The sequence below is a fragment of the Sorex araneus genome, chromosome 6 (genome assembly GCF_027595985.1).
Source record: "Sorex araneus isolate mSorAra2 chromosome 6, mSorAra2.pri, whole genome shotgun sequence".
NCBI classification, from domain to species: Eukaryota; Metazoa; Chordata; class Mammalia; order Eulipotyphla; family Soricidae; genus Sorex; species Sorex araneus.
Genome location: NC_073307.1, coordinates 116,453,778 through 116,474,292, shown reverse-complemented (window position 1 = coordinate 116,474,292; position 20,515 = coordinate 116,453,778). Strand labels below are relative to the sequence as shown.

Here is a 20,515-nt window from a genome sequence, read left to right as displayed (position 1 = left end):
TAGAGACATGTTCATGGACTATTGAAGTGGGTCCATTGCAGTCATAAAGGTTATTTGTGAAAGAGGGCAAAAATGAAAAGAGAAAATCATAAAGATGGCAGTGCAAAAGTACTCAGCTTGATCCTGCTGCCTTTGACGATGAAAGAATGGGAACATGAGTGAAAAAAAAATGTGGGCAGCTTCTAAAAGGTGGAAAAAGAAAAGAACCCCCTCCCCCCACCCCCCGCCACCACTACCGCCACCAACAACACCAAAAAAAAAAAAAGTGAACTGATTCTCTTCTGGAATACGTAGAAGGAATGCCGCCTTGTCAAGGCCTGGCCTTTATCCAAGAAAGATACACTTTGAACTTCTGATCTCAAAACCTAAGAATCTGCGGTGTTTTAACCCATTATTTGCTATAATTTATTACAGTATACTAAAAAACTAACAGCCCTCATTATTTTCTCTCACGTGAAAGGTAATTTAAGAAGTCTTTTCATGATACCTTTCATATATAAAAGATAGCTCCCTATCCCCCGTCCTTCTCTTTAACTTACTTTCACCTGCTTATCATTATTGAAAGTGTGTGTGTGTGTGTGTGTGTGTGTGTGTGTGCGCGCGCGCGCATGTGCGCGTGTGTGCGCGAGCGCTCGCGCATACTTAAGATCTTCAGTCTCACAGGAATGAAAGGCCTAGGAGGGTAGGACTTCGATTTCCGTAGCTTATTCACCTCTGTATCTCCTTTGCTTTAGGCATTCAATAAACATTATGTTGTATGAATAAATTGTAAGCTAATGAGGACAGTAACAGTCTAGCTACTGCTGTATTAACGATTGAAAGACCTCTGTTAGCAGGCTCCTATGCCCCACAGCTCCTGTGTTGCAAGGAGTTGCCCAATGGCTAACAGGAGGATAAACAGAAACAGTTAAATAGACACATAGATAATTAGTTGCAGAAAGCTTGAGTAAGTACTACCCTTGACCAACTGCAAACCAGAAAATCCTCAGCACTTGCCAAGAAGTCACCTGTTTGAGAGCAGCAGAGGCTAACGAGTCCAGCCAAAGCCTGCAGGGCTGAGAATGACTGCAGTCTTCCCGATCCAACGGTCCCTAGTTAGAAAGTCTGGAAATCACTTGCCTCCTGCGATACGGAATTGGCCTAGTCCAGGGGATGGGCCGTGTGGGCAAGCCCTGGAACAGGCTTCCAGGCCTGGCGACCAAGACCCAGCCCCAACAGCCGCCTCTGTCTCCTCTCGGTGGACTCTGAGCTGGACAGAAAAAGCCCTGGTGCTGCTGTCTAGTGGACCGCGTGCCCCGGGGCCCTGCACCCAGCCAGTAGGCTCGGAACTGGGGCGGGCTCTCCGGGTGCGGGCCAATGGAAGTGCGGCGGGGCAGCCCAGCAGGCCGGGTCCCCGAGCTGCAGGGCCTTGGGCAGCCCAGGGCCATGTGGGAGCCTCGCGGAGCTGAAGCGTGCGCAGTGGCGCTGGGCGGCCTGTGCCTCCTGCTGCTGCTTGCGCTGGGGGTCCGCCAGCTGCTGAAGCAGAGGCGGCCCACCGGCTTCCCCCCGGGGCCCACGGGGCTGCCGTTTATCGGCAACATCTATTCCCTGGCCACGTCCGCCGAGCTCCCCCATGTCTACATGAGAAAGCAGAGCCAGGTGTATGGCGAGGTACAGCCCGACGGGCCGCGGGCAGGGGGCTGGGGGCGAGGGGGATGCGGGGATGGGGGTCTCCACTCGGGGTGTGCCGGCCGCTTTGGAGGGAACCCGGTTTCCCAGTGCGTGGGGAAACGCCCTCGTCGCCGCGCCCCGACTCTACCTGCCGCCTCCCGGAGTCCCCGTGGAGCACTGCCCAAGGATGCTGCTGCCTTCGAGGGGATGAGAACCCGGGACTGAGTCTCAGGGTTCCCGCCGACAGCACGCAAGCCGGCTTGTGTAGGATTAGGTTCTGCTCACGGCTTGTGCAGAAAAGCGGGCGACAGAAGGCTCGAAGCTAAGTTAATGGTTAATAGGACATTCTTGGGTGTTTGCATTTGGTTCAGCCAGCCTTTTAAGGGTTAGAAAGCGCTGATTTAAAATTTAAAAAAAAAAGGACCTGTTTGGTGGGGGAGTGGATTCTGGAAAGTGGTTGTGAAAGAGAAGAGTGAATGAGTAACTGAAAGAAAATGGGTGCAGTGGCCCTGGGCTCCTCCTAGCCAACCCGGACAAGGCCCCTCTGCTAGTCAGCTAGCATGGGGATGGGTGCTCAGGGTCTTCCCATTGACAGGGAGGGAACAGAAAGGCTGCACAGACCCGCTGCTGCAGAATCTGGCAGGGGACAACACATGTGCTGGGAAACATGCCCTGGACTGGGACGGTGGCCCAGGTTTCTAGAGCACTGGCATGGGCTCAATTCACCTGTAGTTTGACACTGTTCCGTTCTCTTCAGCAGCCAGGCTTCTGTCAATGGCCTGGGAGGAAGCATTGGAAGTAGGCCAGAGAGAGCGGGTGGTGAAGAGAGAGTGACTTAATCTAATTATCAATTGAAAACTGTAGGTGCTGGAAGCTAACATACAGTAGGGCAGCGGATTGTATTATAGGTGGGAGGTACATCCTTACGTAGCCCCACTTTTATCAGAATTACCATACATTTGTGTAGCTCACTATGCACTGCAAAAGGTAAGAGGGATGTAGGTAAGGAAAACATAATTATTAAGTATACCTTTTCACTTCTTGTTCTCTTGGAAGTATTTCCATGACTTCCATTTAATATATATTTGCTTTCTGGTATATTTGGTACCAGTATCATAATTTAGAGATGTGATAAAATGTAAAAGCACAGAAGTGGGAGGTTAGTTTTCATTAGTCAGATAAAATTTGACCTTTATTTCTCTGAATCATTTTGTGATGCATAAGGAGAATAATAACTGCATAGTTAAGTGCTACTCAAATGTTCCTGGTTATTAAAGACCATGTATGAGGCCTTTAAATTAAAGATACTTTTAAGTTATTTGAAATGGTTTCTTAATGGAAATTAAGTTTTTATATGGAAGTGTTGAACTGAATTAGAACTATGCTGAGATCATACTTTTCAGGAAGTAGGTAACCTAAGTGTCCTAACAAAACAGTTTAAAAATTAAGTTACAAACATGTTGGACCCTGTCATCTTGGGTTTGGTAGGTGTGGTAAGTTATATATGAATTTGGCATGAATCATTGGTTTTATTTCCATTACAACCATGTACAAAGAGACTTGTTATTGAAGGTGATAAAATAGGCTGAACTGTGATATTAGGTGCAAGAAGAGCAGAGGAAAAAGAAATATCAAAAATTAGAATGAAGTATGCCTTGAAGAGCATATGTTTTGAGCCTACCCTTAGGCTTAATCTGAAAATCACCAGACATCATCACTTTAAGAAAAACCAAGTTTTGTTCATTTTGGTGGAGGATTATCAGAAATTATTCCTGACTGGGCGCTCAGATATCCATGCAGTGCTAGGAATGAAATCTAGGGCTCCTAAAACAAAGAATGTGCTCCAGCCCTTTGAGCTATATTCCCAGCTGGACCTTTGATCTTTATACAAGTTGTGAAACACCTGAAGGTCTCCCTGTGTAAGAGGTATTTCCCAATTCTTACATTAACTCAGAGTTAGTATAGGTTGTTTAAATATTATACTTGCTTTGGATGTGGGAGGCAGCACATCTTGGAACTCTGGAGAACCTTGTTTATGGCTTTTTTATACATAGAAATTTATTTCCCATGATTTGACTTCATAATTCCAGATAATGCGCTCAGAATTTTTAATGAGTTTTGAAATTACTTTTTGTTGGAGCCAGATAAATAGTATAATAGACAAGGTGACCAGGGTTCAGTCCCTGCCTCCTCATGTGATGTCCCAAGCCCCATAGGAATGATCTCTGAGCCTGGAGCCAGGAATAAGCCCTGAACAACTTAGGCATGACCCCCAAACAAAACAGAACAAAAATACCTGCTTTTATGGAAAAGAGTTAGGATATCCTCATTCACCAATTTTTTAATTTAAAATAACTACTATGCTAAATAGGGCTCCTACTATGCTTAATAGAGTTGGAGCAATAGCACAGCGGGTAGGGCAGGGCGTTTGCCTTGAGCAATGCTAACCGGGTTCGATTCCTCTGTCCCTCTCTGAGGGCCCAGCAAGCTACCCGTGGCGTACTCAATACGCCAAAAGCAGTAACAACAAATCTCACAATGGAGACGTTACTGGTGTCCCCGCTCAAGCAAATCAATGAACAGTAAGACTTTAAAAAACAGCCAATGACTTCTTTGGCACATTTTGGGCAGCCTGCCTTGGGATCTGACAATTGATGCTTCTCACCTAAAGTCCTGGCTGTATCTAGGATTTGGTAGAGTTCACTGTGCTCCAAATACTCCATTGCACATCTAGCTAATTCTGTTACTCCATTGAGATTTCCATCACTTTGCTTGTCGTAACTGTTCCTGATGAACTTACGCTCCCTGCTAAAAACCTCCTGTTTCTTGTGTTGTTTTTCTCAAGTTGTGTAAACTGTGACTAAATCAGTTCTGCTTGTATCCATGGAGATGAGACTTGACTGAGTGTTTTAACTCTAGAAGTCTCAATGACTCCCCCAGAGCATGGGAATAAGCAATATTGGCATCCCACTGAAAAAGCAGCATTGTTCTCTCTCTAAACTAGACCTTTATTTGGGGTTAGCTGGGATAGACAACAAGAGATAGGACACTGTAATGAGCTTGAGGTGAATCACAAGGTAAGCGCCAACAAGGCTAGATTGGCGATTCTATTTTACCTTCCCCTTAGCTGAGAGGAGAGCCAGGGAGCCTACGCCGTGAATTATGTTTCCTCAAAATTCAGATTCCCTTAGAGTCTTGGTTCACATCATGAAATTCAGGGACCCAAATTAACCTACCTACTATATGCTTATTCTTTGGCACGCTCACTGAGGATTTGGCAATCTCCTTCTACATTTAAAGCCAGAAGAGTAAAAGATACTAGATATGTGGTTAATGATATACTAACAAATGGTACAGTTTTCTCATTTATCTCAGAAATAAAGATTCCTATATATTGAGTGTTTTCTGTTGGAAAGAACATAAAGAGCACCTAAATCAAATAAGTTTTCTAATGGCAAATTTGAAACCCACACGGTTCAAGGACCGTGTGGGTTTCAAATTTAGGACCATAGGACCTATTGTCCTATGGTCCTAAATTCTGCCCATGGTCCTATGTTAGGTTAAGTGGCAAAGCTTAAATTGGAACCCCAAGACCCTTGAGTCAGGTACACTTCTTATGTGTAAAATTATGGTCTTTTGGCAATAAATTGTAATGAAATCATAGCATTTAATGTGTCATTTATAGAGAAGCATGCTTAACAGATTGCCAACTGAGTGATAAATGCCTACATTTTCAAGGAAATAAATACTGTGAAAGGTAGATTTAGTATATGTTGATTTACACGGTTATATTTCTTGATAGATTTTTGTCATTTAACTGTTATCTTTTCTTCTCTAAGATTTTCAGTTTAGATCTTGGCGGCATATCAACTGTGGTTCTAAATGGCTATGATATAGTGAAGGAATGCCTTGTTTATCAAAGCGAAGTTTTTGCAGATCGACCCTGTCTTCCTTTATTTGTGAAGATGACAAAAATGGGAGGTATGTTTATTTTCTTCTGTTTTGTGATTGATTAAATTATTTTTAAAAACATTCTTATGCAAACCTCATTCATAGAGTTGGATTATGTTACACTGATTAATACAAAAATGTTATGTAAGCTTACGGAACCAATTGCATGGGAACCTTTCTGGCCACATTGCACTCAAGGTTAACTTAACACATGTTAATTTGTATGTTATAATCCACTTTGTTTAATATTGTAAATAATGTTTTGCATAATTATCACTTGATAATATGTGCAATTTTTCTGAAACAAAGAAATTTTATAAGTATACAGACCCTTGATTTTTGTTTGTGTGTTTTGTTTTGGAGTCACACCTGGCTCTACGCTCAGGGCTTACTCCTTACAGGATTTGGAGGACTGTATATGGTCCAGCCAGAGATCAAACCCAGATTGGCCTCATGTACGGCAAGCACCTTACTTGTTTTACTATCACTCTGGCCCCTGCAGATACTTGAACCAAAATTACCTTCCCCACATCCCTTCACTCTTATTAATGTTGTCGTTGCAATGGCTGGGACTTGCACACATGTATGTCTGTGGTACTTAAACATGCAGTTGGAGTACTTAGTGAAGTCTCATCAGATTGTTGTACACTGTGCTGTGGTGCTTGCTGAGGTCACATGCTTGAATTGTGGTGGTTACACAGATATTTGTTGGGTGTCATACTCCTGACGATGGGGATTATACATCTCTAGTTGTGGTGTTTGCTGGGGGTTGCCCCCTTTAGTTGCAGTGGTTGGCACTGGTTGTAAGGAATTTGGGGAGAACTAACAACTGAGATGCTAGATATGAACAGCAGAGCATCAGGATCACGCTCAGCAATTAGGGCAGCCTCGATGATTGAACTCACAGCTCCGTGCTAACAAGGCAGCTCCAATTGTGCATTTTAAAGGCCTTTTTGAAAACTTCGTGACATTTTTACTATAATTTTGCTTATAAACTTTAGAACTTACCCAGTCCTTTTAACTTATATTATAGTTTTTAACTCTTTTAAAGTTTTTTTTAACAAAGTATAATTCCTTTTAACTTATATTAACGTTTCATGTAGTCAATATACACTGTAAATAAAGTATTGTGTCTAGGATTCTATATGGTTTAATGTTGCTGAGTATTGGATGATTCTATATTCAACAGAGGAGAAAGGGGAAAATTAACAGAACAGGTGCAAAGAAGAAAGTAACAACATAAAACCTAAGAATATTAAAATCAGATATTGCTTTTAATACTTAGTATAAATTTTCACAAAATGATTTCTAACAGTCTTAACTTTTATGAGTCCCTCATACTTAAGCTTAGGTAAAAACTTAAAATATCTTGCTTATAAAGACTCAAGATGTTTTGTAAGAAAAAATAAAATGAACTACAAATTATAAACTAAATCCACGGACAAAAAACACTAGTTAAGGGTTACATTTTCAGGCGAGAGTATATCATGCTTGAATTCAATAATGTAAATCTAAAAAATCTTAAATCTCTTGGGGCTGGAGCGATAGCACAGCGGGTAGGGCGTTTGCCTTGCACGCGGCCGACCCGGGTTCGAATCCCAGCATCCCATATGGTCCCCTGAGCACCACCAGGGGTGATTCCTGAGTGCATGAGCCAGGAGTGATCCCTGTGCATCGCTGGGTGTGACCCAAAAAGCAAAAAAAAAATCTTAAATCTCATAAATAATGACCTTTAATTAATACTAATAAGATAAAGAAGAAACTATACTGCAATATATAAAGATCCTATGAAAATGAAAGATGATTGGTCAGAATGATACTGGGGGTAAAGGATTCACATTTTTTCAAAACTGTAAATTGTAAGACTCTTTATAAGAAAGTATCAAACTTTGAATTTCCAAAAATTGGCCAAAGAAAAATAGGTAGAAAACTACAATGTTCATTTGAAAATTTATGTGCTCTGAACTGAGAAATTGGAGCCACTATTTGCCTATTGCTTGATTAGGGGAAGGTTGCCTTGTGCATAATTCAGCTCATGTCTGGGTATTCAACTTGTTCAGTGTAGGGTTATTGCAAAATTCCATTACTCTCTCTTGTATGTATTTTCTGTATGTTTCTGTAAAATTTCCTCTTCTCTCAGTAGCTTTTTGCTCTGTTTCCTTTACCACTAGTGATCTTTCTCTGGATAGCTGCTTTCTGAGTGCAGAGCCAGAAGTAGCACCAGAGCATTGCCGGGTGTTGCCCTGAACGAAACAGCAACATCAAGTTGTTGGGGGCCAGATAAATAGTACAGGGCATAGGTGCCTAACTTGCAACTAGATCAAACCCTGGTTTGATCTCCAGCACAGTTAGGAGTGATTCCTGAACACAGAACCAGAAGTAATCCCTGAGCACTGCTGGGTGTGGCCCTCAAATAAAACTGTTGGAATGTGAATTACACAGGTACCCCATTTATATAAGAGAAAATGACATTTTTATAAGTACACCAGTGTGCCAGGTATTAGTGAAAATGTGAGTAAAAATAATTTCACTTAACAAAATAGTGCATATTACTTCATGTTTACTTCTCTTCCCATCTCTCTTTCCTCCCCCTCTCAGTTCTCTCTCTCTGTATATATATAGTCTTTCTGTCTCTCTTTCTCTCTCTCTCTCTCTATATATATATTTATATGTATGTGGACTAGAGCGATAGCACAGCGGGTAGAGCATCTGCCTTGCACGTAGCTGACACAGGTTCAATTCTTCCAACCTTCTTGGAGAGCCTGATAAGCTACCCGTGGCATATTCAATATGCCAAAATCAGTAACAACAAGTCTCATAATGGAGACATTACTGGTGCCCACTCGAGCAAATCAATGAGCAACTGGATGATAGTGATAGTGATATATATATATATATATATATATTTATATGTATGTGTGTGTATATATATATATATATATATATAGAGAGAGAGAGAGAGAGAGAGGTTTGGGGGCCACACCTAGTGATGCTCCAGTGCTCAGGGGTTCTTCTGGCTCTGTCTGCGCTCAGGAATCATTTCTGGTGGTGCTCAGGGGACCATATGGGGTACCGGAGATCAAAACCAGGTTGGTTTTATGTAAGGCAAGTGCCTTATCTGCTGTACTATCTCTCCAGTCTGTAATACAATATTTTTTAATGTATATTTTTTCCTCTAGGCCTACTCAATTCCAGGTATGGTCGAGGATGGGTTGATCATCGAAGATTAGCTGTAAATAGCTTTCGCTATTTTGGATATGGTCAAAAGTCTTTTGAATCTAAAATCTTAGAAGAAACCAAATTTTTCATCGATGCTGTTGAAACATACAAAGGTAGACCATTTGACTTAAAGCAATTAATAACCAGTGCTGTTTCAAACATAACCAACCTGATTCTTTTTGGTGAACGATTCAGTTATGAAGACACTGATTTTCAGCATATGATCGAGTTATTTAGTGAAAATGTGGAACTTGCTGCCAGTGCCTCTGTGTTCCTGTATAATGCCTTTCCGTGGATTGGCATCTTACCTTTTGGAAAACATCAACAGCTGTTTAGAAATGCAGCTGTTGTCTATGATTTTCTCTCTGGACTTATTGAAAAAGCGTCTATCAACCGAAAACCTCAGTTACCTCAGCATTTTGTTGATGCTTATTTAGATGAGATGGATCAAAGTAAAAATGACCCATCATCTACTTTCTCCAAAGAAAACCTAATTTTCTCTGTGGGTGAACTCATCATTGCTGGAACTGAAACTACAACAAATGTACTGCGGTGGGCAATTCTTTTCATGGCCCTTTATCCTAATATTCAAGGTAAGGAGTCTCTTAACTTCAGTGGCCCACCTTAAATTTAGGGGTTACATATTTTTTAAAATCTATGGCATGTACTAAATGTTTCATTTAGAAATTCTTGCTGTAATACCAAGACAAAAAATGCCTTATACTTGTAAAGAGTTTTCAAATATATTATTTTAATTTATGTGAAAAAAATTTTCTGCATTAGAACTTAATGAGTTTTATGAATGAGGGAAAAGGCTGAGTAATTAACTTGTCTAAGTTCTGGTGGCCAGAACTGAAACTTGAACCCTAGTCTTACTAATTCACATCTATACCTCACTATTTTTCTTACTGAGAGTGATATTATTCCAATTTGGCATTTGTTTAATTTTTACCATTTTTAATGTGTCTTTCACAACAAAGACACTCAGAGCTTTGGCTGTGGCTAATTATAACATACATAGCACTTAGTTTAAATGAAATTATCTAAATTATTTAAATGAAATTTCCAGATAATAAAAAATCCAAATTCGGATAAACTTGTTCCTTTGACTTGTTATAGGTTCTCCTTTGTTTTAAAGGGAAATTACTTACAGTTCTAAGAATTATGTAGTGATTTGAACACTTTTTCTCTGACAGGACAAGTTCAGAAAGAGATTGATTTAATTATGGGTCCAAGTGGGAAGCCTTCCTGGGACGACAAATGTAAAATGCCTTATACTGAGGCAGTTTTGCATGAAGTTTTAAGATTCTGTAATATAGTGCCTCTAGGTATTTTTCATGCAACCTCTGAAGATGCAGTTGTTCGTGGTTATTCCATTCCTAAGGGTACAACAGTAATCACAAATCTTTATGCTGTACACTTTGATGAAAAATACTGGAAAGACCCAGAAATATTCTATCCTGAGCGATTTCTGAACAGCAGTGGATGTTTTACCAAAAAGGAAGCTTTGGTACCTTTTTCCCTAGGTAAGAAAACTTTCACAGGGGCCTAATTTTAGAACAGAGTTTAAGATTCGTCTTCTATAAATATGTGTAGGGGCAGAGGGCAGTGCTTGGGAGTTGTTTGTAGTGATAGTAGGGATTGAACTCAGGACTAAATGAAGTAAAGCATGTGCTCTAGCCCTTGGAGTTATCTCTCTGACCCTGGAAGCGTTGGATTTTTTGTTTTGTTTTTTGTTTTTTGGGTTTTTTTTTTTGGTTTGGTTTCCTTGCCCAGACCCCCAGTGGTACAAAGGGTTACTCCCGGCTCTACAGTCCGGAATTACTCCTGGTAATCGAGACCATATGGGATGCTGCGGATCAAAACTGGTCAGCCACGAACAAGGCAAATACCCTACCACTGTACTGTCACTACAGCACTTTAAAGCTTTGGCTTCTTAATTGGTTTTGTTTTGTTGTGTTGTGTTTTCTCTCTCCTTATTTTATATATTTATTTTTTGGTGCCAAAACCCCGGGAGCAAAATCATGTGGTTTCTTTTTCTTTTTTTTTTTTTTTTTTTGCTTTTTGGGTCACACCTGGCAATGCACAGGGGTTACTCCTGGCTCTGCACTCATGAATTACTCCTGGTGGTGCTCAGGGGACCATATGGGATGCTGGGAATCGAACCCAGGTCGGCCGCGTGCAAGGCATCGCTCCAGCCCCATGTTTTTTGGTTTTTTTTAAGGCATTTAATCAAACTCATAGGAAGATTTCTAGCAGTAATAATCAATGCTGTATCAGTTCTGAGAAAGGGGAATAAAATGATAATTTGCAGCAGCCCTGGAATCGAACTATCTTGGCCTACAGTTTATTTTATTTCCTCTTCAAAAAATATTTTCATTTCTCTGAAAAAGTGCAAGGTTCATGGAAGATGGGACACTTCCTTTCTTGGGGGAAGGCTATCCATTCAGTCTGTTGAAACGAACTCCTAAGTCTATAGAGAGAAACCCTCAAATTTCAGATGATATCTTTGAAGATATAATTTAGACTTTCTTGTAGTGTACAAATGGAGAAGCAACAATTTAGCTTACAAAATTACATGATATGACAAAAGGTGAAGAAATGGGTTCTGGGGGCTGTTGTGATTTTTATCTTTCGGGCTTTAGAAATGCCTTGAATAAACCCCACCTCCTCTAAATTTTTTAAGTTTCAAGTTTCCCAGGTGGCACCCTCTACTAAGACATTGATTTTGATAACTGTTAAGGATTTTAAAAAGCAATTCTGCCTGCATTTTCCTGTTCAGGGAGAAGACATTGTCTTGGAGAACAGCTTGCGCGGATGGAAATGTTCTTGTTTCTCACAACATTGCTTCAGCGATTTCACTTGCATTTCCCTAATGAACTGGTTCCAAATCTGAAGCCCAGGTTAGGCATGACATTGCAACCCCAGCCCTACCTCATCTGTGTTGAAAGACGATGAAAGTTTATGGATATTTTGTGAATTAAGGCTATATATTTGCCTTACCCATGAACCTTGTTTAATCTAATTAATATTTGTGTTAAGACTGAACTCACAAGACTCATGCAGCCAAATGAACACGTGTCTTTAAAAACAGGACTACAGCAATAACAAGCATTGCCTGTGCTCTTTCCCACAACTTTCTATGACCTCTGAAGTAGAATTGTCTGAAAGAAAACAAAGGTAGAGATGACAACTGTTGCTTAGGGTATTAAAAAGGGTCCATGAATGCCCTAAGCAGAGCCTGACATTTTGGCCTCTTTTTTGATCCTTTACCCTTTTGATCCTTCATGCATTTTGCTTCTGCCCTGGGTATTCTGTTCTAGTTATTAATATCCAGCACCCTCTGTTTGGGTATTAACACTAATAGATTGTGTGGTACTCATCCACCTTAATAGAAAAGTGAAATAATTTGGACCCAAATAAATTATTTAGATATGGTGGTAATGATAGAAAAAAATATCTAAAGTGAGCCTACAGGAGCTTTCAAATCTGGCTTTCTATTGTCTATTGTGTCATAAAAGTTATGTTACTATTCCTATAAATAAAGTCCCTTTGACCCATGAGCATCTATCCTCCAAAAGATAGTAAATAAAATATTATAATAATATATTTGAAATTAAAATGACACAAGATTGCTAATTTTTTAGACACAGACATTTCTACTTTCCCCCAAATCAGTCATAGGGCTTCAAGAGTGAATCATTTTATCTTCTAGAGATTTCTAGACATACCCTTTTATTACTGTTATTTTTCTATCTTTAGTTATTTCTATTATCTCTAATACTATTCAAAACAATATGCTTTAGTGTCAGGGCAACTATATGCTGGCATACTTAAGCAAGACGATGTACTATTAATATTAATGCTAGGAAAACAAGTATAAACAGTGACTGCCCTGAGCAAACTGGTCAATATATTTGCCCATTTATAGATTTTCTTCTACACTGTTGCCTCTGAAGTTGTACATCAAAGGTTCATGGTCTTTCGACTTAGTTTATGAATAGTTTCAGCCTCAGGAGTAAATATACATAATGGATTTGATCTTAATTTGACTCCATTGTTAAATATTTTCAAGTTTCTTTGGATAAATCAGCACCTTAAAAAAATTAAGCACTGTGTCTTACAATACTGTTAATGATAGGTTTCATACATAAATTGGTTCCAATACCACACTCTGACCAAGGCTCTTTAAATCAACACTCTGCATATCTGAAATATTCCCAAATGCTATGCTATCCATTAATACTATTGGATTATGGTTCATCTAGTTCTAATAGTGACAGTGATGTAATTTACTTCCCCAAAAGTGTATGTACTCCATTGGGGTGGAGTTATCTTAAACAAAAATAAGGACTGTTATAAAGAGAGGAGAAACTCCCAACAAGACCCATTACTGTATTTGTCTCACTGTCCCCTGACCACTTCCTGTAAGCAAATGATAAGACCATCTAATCTATCACCTTGACTCTCAACAAATTGAAGTTGTTTCTTCATATTTACTCTTTCTTAGATCCAGAAAAACTCCTTCTTATTGCCATGTTGCCTATAAATGTCTAAGTTGAATTCTGTAGACTTATCCAGAGGTTCGGTTGTCTTTTTCAGCAAAATAATGTATTTTGACACGTAAAATATAGTAAAAAATGGGAAGCCCTAATTTTGTTCAGGAATACACCTAACTTTTAGGATGATTAAGAACTCCACAAACCTATGCAAACTGGGGAAAATGCTATTTATTTATTTACCTTGTATCTAAGGAAGTATTTTTCCTCCTTAAGTTAATGTCAACCTGACAAAAATTTTAAAATGTAGACTCAGACTGTTTCAGGAAAACTTTCATCTTAGTATGCTCATGTTACAGCCCAGAGAATAGGGAACCAGACAGGGAAAGTGATGACTATAGTTCACAACAAAAACATTGTTTTAAATTTCATACTCTTATAGGGTGAGAGAGTAAGTAAAACAGAGAGGACACTTGGCTTGCATGTGGCTCATCCAGGTTTGATTTCCAGCACCACATGTGGTCTCCTGTGCCCTGCCACAAATGATCTGTGACACAGAGTCAGGGGTAAGGCCTGAGCACCTGGATTGGTAACCATTCATTTGTTCTGAATTTGAACCTAAAGTTCTCTGTCATCTAAACTTAGTCAGGTATAAGGATAGATTTCAATCAATGGAGTGATGATTTGGTATATCAGAAAGGGTAGTATAGAGAACTGAATATGTTTAACTAGATCTAATATTACAACAAAATGGAATAAGTGGGATAGAATATTTAAATATTTTGTACTCTGAGAATGCAGAAATAAAGTATCCAACAAAAAATGTAAGGTGATAAAGGGTAAAATGTAGGAAAAAATTATGTTTAACAGAAGGCAGGGAATATAAAACAAATTCAAATAGTAGAAGCTTATGCATATTTAAGAGTATAAACATGAAGGGTAAAAATCTTAAATAGCCAAACCAATCTGAAAAATGAAAGAACAAAAATGGAAGTGTAAGGTCCCTGAGTTAGAAATATACTTTATTGAAATAATTTTTATCAAAATCCTGGAGCTAGAGAGATAGTACAGCAGGGAAGGTTTGCATGCTGTATAATCTGCATTTGTTCCTAGGCACTTCATATGGACACTTGAGCACAGAGCCAAGAGGCCCAAAACGAGAGATAAATGAAATAATAGCTATTGAAATAAAAATGACATAGAGATGAAAATACAGACCAGTAATACAGGCCTGTATTATTGGGAGTCCCAAAATAAACCCACACATACATTGAAATGCAGTTTATAAGAAAGAACCCAAGATGATGCAACGGAGAAAGAAAAGTCTCTTCAATAAATGGTTTTGAGATTACATGACAGACACAAACGGATTAATAAAATGGGATCCCTATGTTCTACTGTGCGCAAAAACTGATTCAGAATGAAGACTTAGATATACAGTTTCAAACTATTACATACAGAGAAGAAAGACACAGGCAGTAAGCTCCTTGACATTGACCCCAGTGTCAAGGGGTCATGGATGACTTTGTGGATTCAACTCAATTGGAGTTGAATAAATTTTAAAACTAAGTTAAGTTAAACCAGGCCAGAGTGGTAATATAGAGGGTAAAGTGTTTTCCTTACACATGGCCAACCCTAGTTTAAATCCTTGTTACTACGCAGGTCCCTTTATTACCTTCAGGAATGAGCCCTAAGCATCCTGGCTGTGGCCCCCAAAACAAAGCGGTTAATCTTCTGAATAGGGGACATCCAAAATGTGTTTGGGTGTTAAATACTTACAATATGTAAAGCACTCACACTCAAAAAAAAAAAAATAACCCACCCTAAAATCAAGTAACCTAATTTTAAAAGAAAGGATCTGCATAGATATATCTCCACAGGTAAGCACACAGGCACAGACATGGAAAAGAGGTTCCTTATCACTTTTCTTACCCCTTGTTATTAGGAAAATATAAATAAAAACAATGCAATATCATCCTACACCTATTTGGCTCTTATCAAAAATAAAGCAGCTAAGTGTTGGTAGGGATGTGGAAAAGGGAGCATTTTTACACAGTTGTTGGAATATTAACAGTTGCAACCACTCCGGAAACACTCTGAAGATTTTTCAAAGGAGATGTACATATACACAATGGAATACTATGCAGCTGCAAGAAATGATTAAACCATGCAATTTGCAGCAACGTGGTTGTAACTAGACGATACCATGTTGAGTGAAGTAAGCCAGAAGAAGAAAGACAGGATGATCTTACTTATCTGTGTAATATAGAATACTGGATGAGGAAATGTTTTGTGGTAAAATGGGGATGCCTAGATCACCCTTGGCCCCAGTGTTTAGAAAGGAGACAGACAGAAGGAAAGAAATCAAGGGGGGGAAGAAAAAAATGATAAGTAATGGGCTAAGGGTCATCAGGGCTTCAGTTATACCAGTGATATGAGGAGTAAAACGGAAGGTGATACTGGTGGAGGGATTGGTGTTGAATTATTGTATGCCCAAAACTCAACTATCATTGACTTTGTAAATCACAACTCTTTAATAAAAAAATTTTTTTTTACTAATAAAAAAAAATGTAAGCATAGGGGCCGGAACAACAGAACAGAAGACAGCGTGCTTGCCTCGAACGCATCTCACCTGGGTTCAATCCCCAGCCAGGACTGATTCCTCCTGAGCGCATATTGAGGAGTCAGCACTGAGAGCCACTGGGTGTGGTTGAAACAACAGCATAAGAGCAACGTTGTGTGTCCCTGTCTTCCGTCTCTGAGTATTCAAAGAATATAAAAGTATTAATTTGAAAAAGCATATTCCCTCTCCACCCTCCCTCCTGCACACCCCTCCCTACCCTCATTGTTCATTGCAGCACTATTCACAATAGCCAAGATACGGAAACAACTCAAGTGTCCACTGAGATGAATAAAGATTATATAGGGCCCAGGGATGGGGCTCAGTTATGGGGCACATGCCTTGCACATGAGAGGCCACATGGCCAAGGACCATCCTCCACGTCATAACCTATGCAGTCCCCAGCAACTCTGCAGCCATTGCACAAGCACTGGAAGCAAGCATGGTAGCCCTGAGCATCTCAACAAAAGGTAAGCAAAAACTAAAGTTGTTCATTTTTCTTGAATGGTTAAAAAAAAATCTTTTAAGGGTGTTATACATATACATGATGGAATAATAATCAATCTAAATAAGAAAGAAATCTTATCAGAGCCAGGACATAGATAGTTCAAAGGCTGGGACACATACCTTATATGTATTAGAAATGGGGAGCTTGAGTTGTGACTAATGATGTGGTTACCTGACTCCTGGGTGTCTCCCCAGGAGTTGTAGGTGACTGGGGAGGAGGGAGGGAGGGAAGTAGCCTTAAGTGTTTCCACTGCTCTGTTCAGCTGACCTAGGCCACCAGCAGGATGGATGTGAGCGTTGCTCTGGCCTGTGGAGGCAGCTGTCAAACTGTGCCTGAAGTCCACTTGGTCAGCAGCGCCTAGGTTCTTTGGGGAGTTGTGGACTCAGGCTAGAGAGAGGAATTGCTCTTTGCAGGAAAAGGAAAGTCAGTCCTAACCCCTGTCTAGATGACCAAGGAAAGTCACCTTCCCAGGCAGAAAAGAATTTTAGGAGGAGAGGAATTCGTGAAGTAATCAAGTTTTGTTTAAATGCATTTACTTAAAGAAAGGTGAGAGGCGTGCGAGACATGTGTGTTCAAGAGTGAACCTGGGCTTCTCCGGGGGAAAAAACAGCCAGGAGGACTCGTCTGTCAGGTTGAGATGCAGGTCAGTCTCCAGGATAAACACTGAGCCTCCATGTCTTTATAAAGTTGCATTTATGGGGGGACTTCTAAATGGCTCTGGCCTGCAGTTCTCTTCAGGACAGAAAAGTTAATGTGGTTGTTGGCACAGGGAAGAAGCCTTGGGTTCTGGGTGGTCCTTTGATATTCTTATCATGACCTTTAGCTTCTCCTGTAGCTTCTCCTTTTTTAGGGAGACCGGACCTTCTCTGCATGGTGCCTCAGTTTCTGCTTATGGGTTCAGGCTCATTTTCTCCATTTCCAAAAGAGCTCAGTATTTGCATCTTAAAAGGATGTGGTCTTTATGCTTTTGGGCTACTTCAGGGCTAGTAATTTTTAGTTTTATTATTATCTGAAAAACTCCTATCAGCCCCACCACCACACCCACCCCACCCTGCAACCAAACACTGCAATGTGAAAGACATTTGGAATTAAGCGAACAAGATTAAAGGATGGAAAATTAAAGTTTGATTTTTCCCCCCTGTTTTTAGGTTATACCCAGTGGTGCTCTAGGCTTTCTCCTGGTTTTGTGCTCAGGAATCACTCCTGGCAATGCTCAGGGGAGTATATGAGTTGCCAGATATATATGTGTGTATATATATATATATTTTTTCAAGATTGAAAAGATTGAATCGTGATGAGATACACAGTTTGGAAGTTGTTCATGATCGGTTTTCAGTCATACAAAACCCATCCCTTAACCCCATCACTAGTGTATGTTTCCTACCACCAGTATCCCCAGTTTCCCTCCCACCTCCCTTCCCCCCAGGGAGAAAGTGGCGGACACTTCCTCTCTCTCTCTCTCTCTCTCTCTCTCTCTCTCTCTCTGTCTCTGTCTCTCTGTCTCTGTCTCTCTCTCTCTCCCCCCCACCCTTCTTGAACTACCAGATATTGAACCAATAAAAAAAAATCTTGCAAAATATATTTCATATATAAATACTCCTGGCTTTACCTGAAAAATTCCTCTCAGCCCCCACCACCACCCACTCCCATTACCACCCCCACCCCACCCTGCAACCAAAAACTGCAATGAAAAAGACATTTGGAATTAAGCAAAAAAGATTAAAGGATGGGAATCACGAATCACGAAATCCCGTTCTCGAGCGGGCTCAGTAACCTCTCCATTCGCCCTGTCCCTGAGATTTTAGAAGCCTCTCTTCACTCGGCCCTCCCAATGATGCCACATTGTTGGCTTGAGATCCAACTTGTTACTGGCTTTAGCATATGAATACATCATGGGAGGCTTAAAGGCTGTCCCAAGTGGGCAGGAAACTAAGTAGCTTGCTAGTTTCTCCCAGAGGGAGAAGTAGGGTATTAGATATCTACTTCTGGGAGCTTGCTTTTAAGTCTCTGGATGCTGGCCGTTATTGGGATTACACACACCTGGGTTCCTCTGCCTGGGTGGGAAATTTTTTTCCCAGGAATTACTCCTGGCGGTGCTTGGGGGACCACATGGGATGCTGGGAATTAAACCCTGGTTGACCGTGTGCGAGGCAGATGCCCTACCCGCTGTACTGTCGCTCCAGCCTCATAAACAGTCTTTGACCACAATCTAGCTCACAATTCCCAAGCCCCTTGGAATTTCCTGAGGAATAATAGCAAAGGAGGAGCATCTTTTGTTAAGCTGTTCTCAAGTAATGCATTCTCAAAACATAAAGGTTTGTCTTTTGTTATTCTCAGCAAGCACCTTTCCGTCATAGCTGGGTTTGGGAAACCATTCTGGTTCACAGGGTTAGAACTTTAATTCTCCTCCCTCAATCCCACCTCTATTTCCTAGGAAGGAAAAAGTGTTGGAGCTGAAATCAGTTATTTCATCAACTTAGCAGGCACTCAGAACTTTTTTCCTTTGGGTTCTTCCTGGCTTAGGGATAGTTCTTGGCAGGTCTCTGGGGATCATAGGAAGCCAGGTATTCAATGAGAGTTTGCCATATGCAAGATAAGCACCCTACCCTCTGTACAATGTCTCTGGCCTTATTCCAAACTTCTTCTGGTGAATCTTAATTGAAGTAGGCAGGCAGCTAGAAGGAGAAGTGCCCCTGTGGCAGTGGAGTTCCTGTCACTGTCATTATCAAGGTCATCTCTTTGTTCATTGATTTGCTCAAGCAGGCACTAGTAATGTCTCCATTGTGAGACTTGTTACTGTTTTTGGCATATCAAATGCACCTTGGGAGCTTGCCAGGCTCTGCTGTGGGGGTGGGATACTCTCCATAGCTTGCCGGGCTCTCCAGAGGGCTGGAGGAATTGAACCTGGGTTGGCTGCGTGCAAGGCAAACACCCCACCCGCTGTGCTATTGCTCCAGCCCAATAGCGTTCCTGGGAAGTAATAAAACCATGAGTCCTAAGGCTGTCTGCACACTCCTTGTGGATACAGGAACCCAAGACCTGATAAGACCTTCACAAGCACCAGACCCGGACACAGCTGGGTCTCTCCTTACAGAAAGGACAAACTTTAGCAGAGACAAAGACTGTAATGAGGACGTGTAGGAAATTCTTCAAAAACTCTTAATTCCTTCCTTTAATCTGAGTAACCCCCATGGCCCAGCCCACAGAAAACTCCACAACACTCTAGGCCAAGACAACCTGAAGATTTTATTCATATAAAACTCTGTCTTAAGGGGCCGGAGCGATAGCACAGCGGGTAGGGCGTTTGCCTTGCATGCGGCCGACCCGGGTTCGATCCCCGGCATCCCATGTGGTCCCCCAAGCACTGCCAGGAGTAATTTCTGAGTGCAAAGCCAGGAGTAACCCCTGAGCATCGCTGGGTGTGACCCAAAAAGCAAAAAAAAAAAAAAAACTCTGTCTTAAAAGCCATTCAGGGCCTTTGGAGAAGCCAACATACTTTTGAGTACTTTATTTTTTCTTTCTCTCCCTCCTTTCCCTTCCTAAAAAACCTTCCAAATTAAATGTTTTTACTTCATTGCTCTTCTGCTCCTGAAATTCTCCTCTGTGAGAAGGACAACGATCTGTACGCCCTGGTTAAGACCTAGGACTGGCTCCCTGAGAAATTGGGTGATGAAGATTAATTCCCAGGCTGAGCAGACCAAGTGGACATCAGGTGTGGCTTGACAGCTACCTCGTGGGGCTGGCGGGGCTCAGGCCCGTGCTACACAGGGGCTCATTGCAGGCTTTGTCAGGCCCAGCCCTCCCAGCAGGTGTTGGGGTGGCAGAGGTGGACAGGAGAAAGTGGCTGTCCCTCCTCTCTGCTTCACATAAATCACCCATGGGGGCCGACCGACTTCAATAATGCTGCCGTGTGCCATTCTGCTGGCCTCAGGCCCACGAGGAGGGAAACTTCTTTGTTTTGGACATGACCCTGTGGATTTCTTCACCTGTTGGTTCGTATCTTTTTTTCTTATTTTTATTTTATAAAGTAGTTTACAATATTTGATTATGTTTAACATTGAAACACCA

General features: G+C 41.0%; 1 protein-coding gene across 4 annotated transcripts in view; it reads left to right on the top strand.

Moving 5' to 3' along the window:
- Positions 1-14,534, top strand: part of LOC101554146 (vitamin D 25-hydroxylase) — a 107,243-nt gene extending 92,709 nt beyond the window's left edge. For all 4 annotated transcript variants that reach the window (XM_055143409.1, XM_055143412.1, XM_055143411.1 and 1 more), the window contains 4 exons: positions 5,490-5,631; positions 8,781-9,413; positions 10,017-10,346; positions 11,603-14,534. In XM_055143409.1, the coding sequence (XP_054999384.1) occupies positions 5,490-5,631; positions 8,781-9,413; positions 10,017-10,346; positions 11,603-11,778 (1,281 nt within the window). In that variant the 3' untranslated portion in view covers positions 11,779-14,534. The remainder of the gene's footprint in view (positions 1-5,489; positions 5,632-8,780; positions 9,414-10,016; positions 10,347-11,602) is intronic.
- Positions 14,535-20,515: the final 5,981 nt, after the last annotated feature.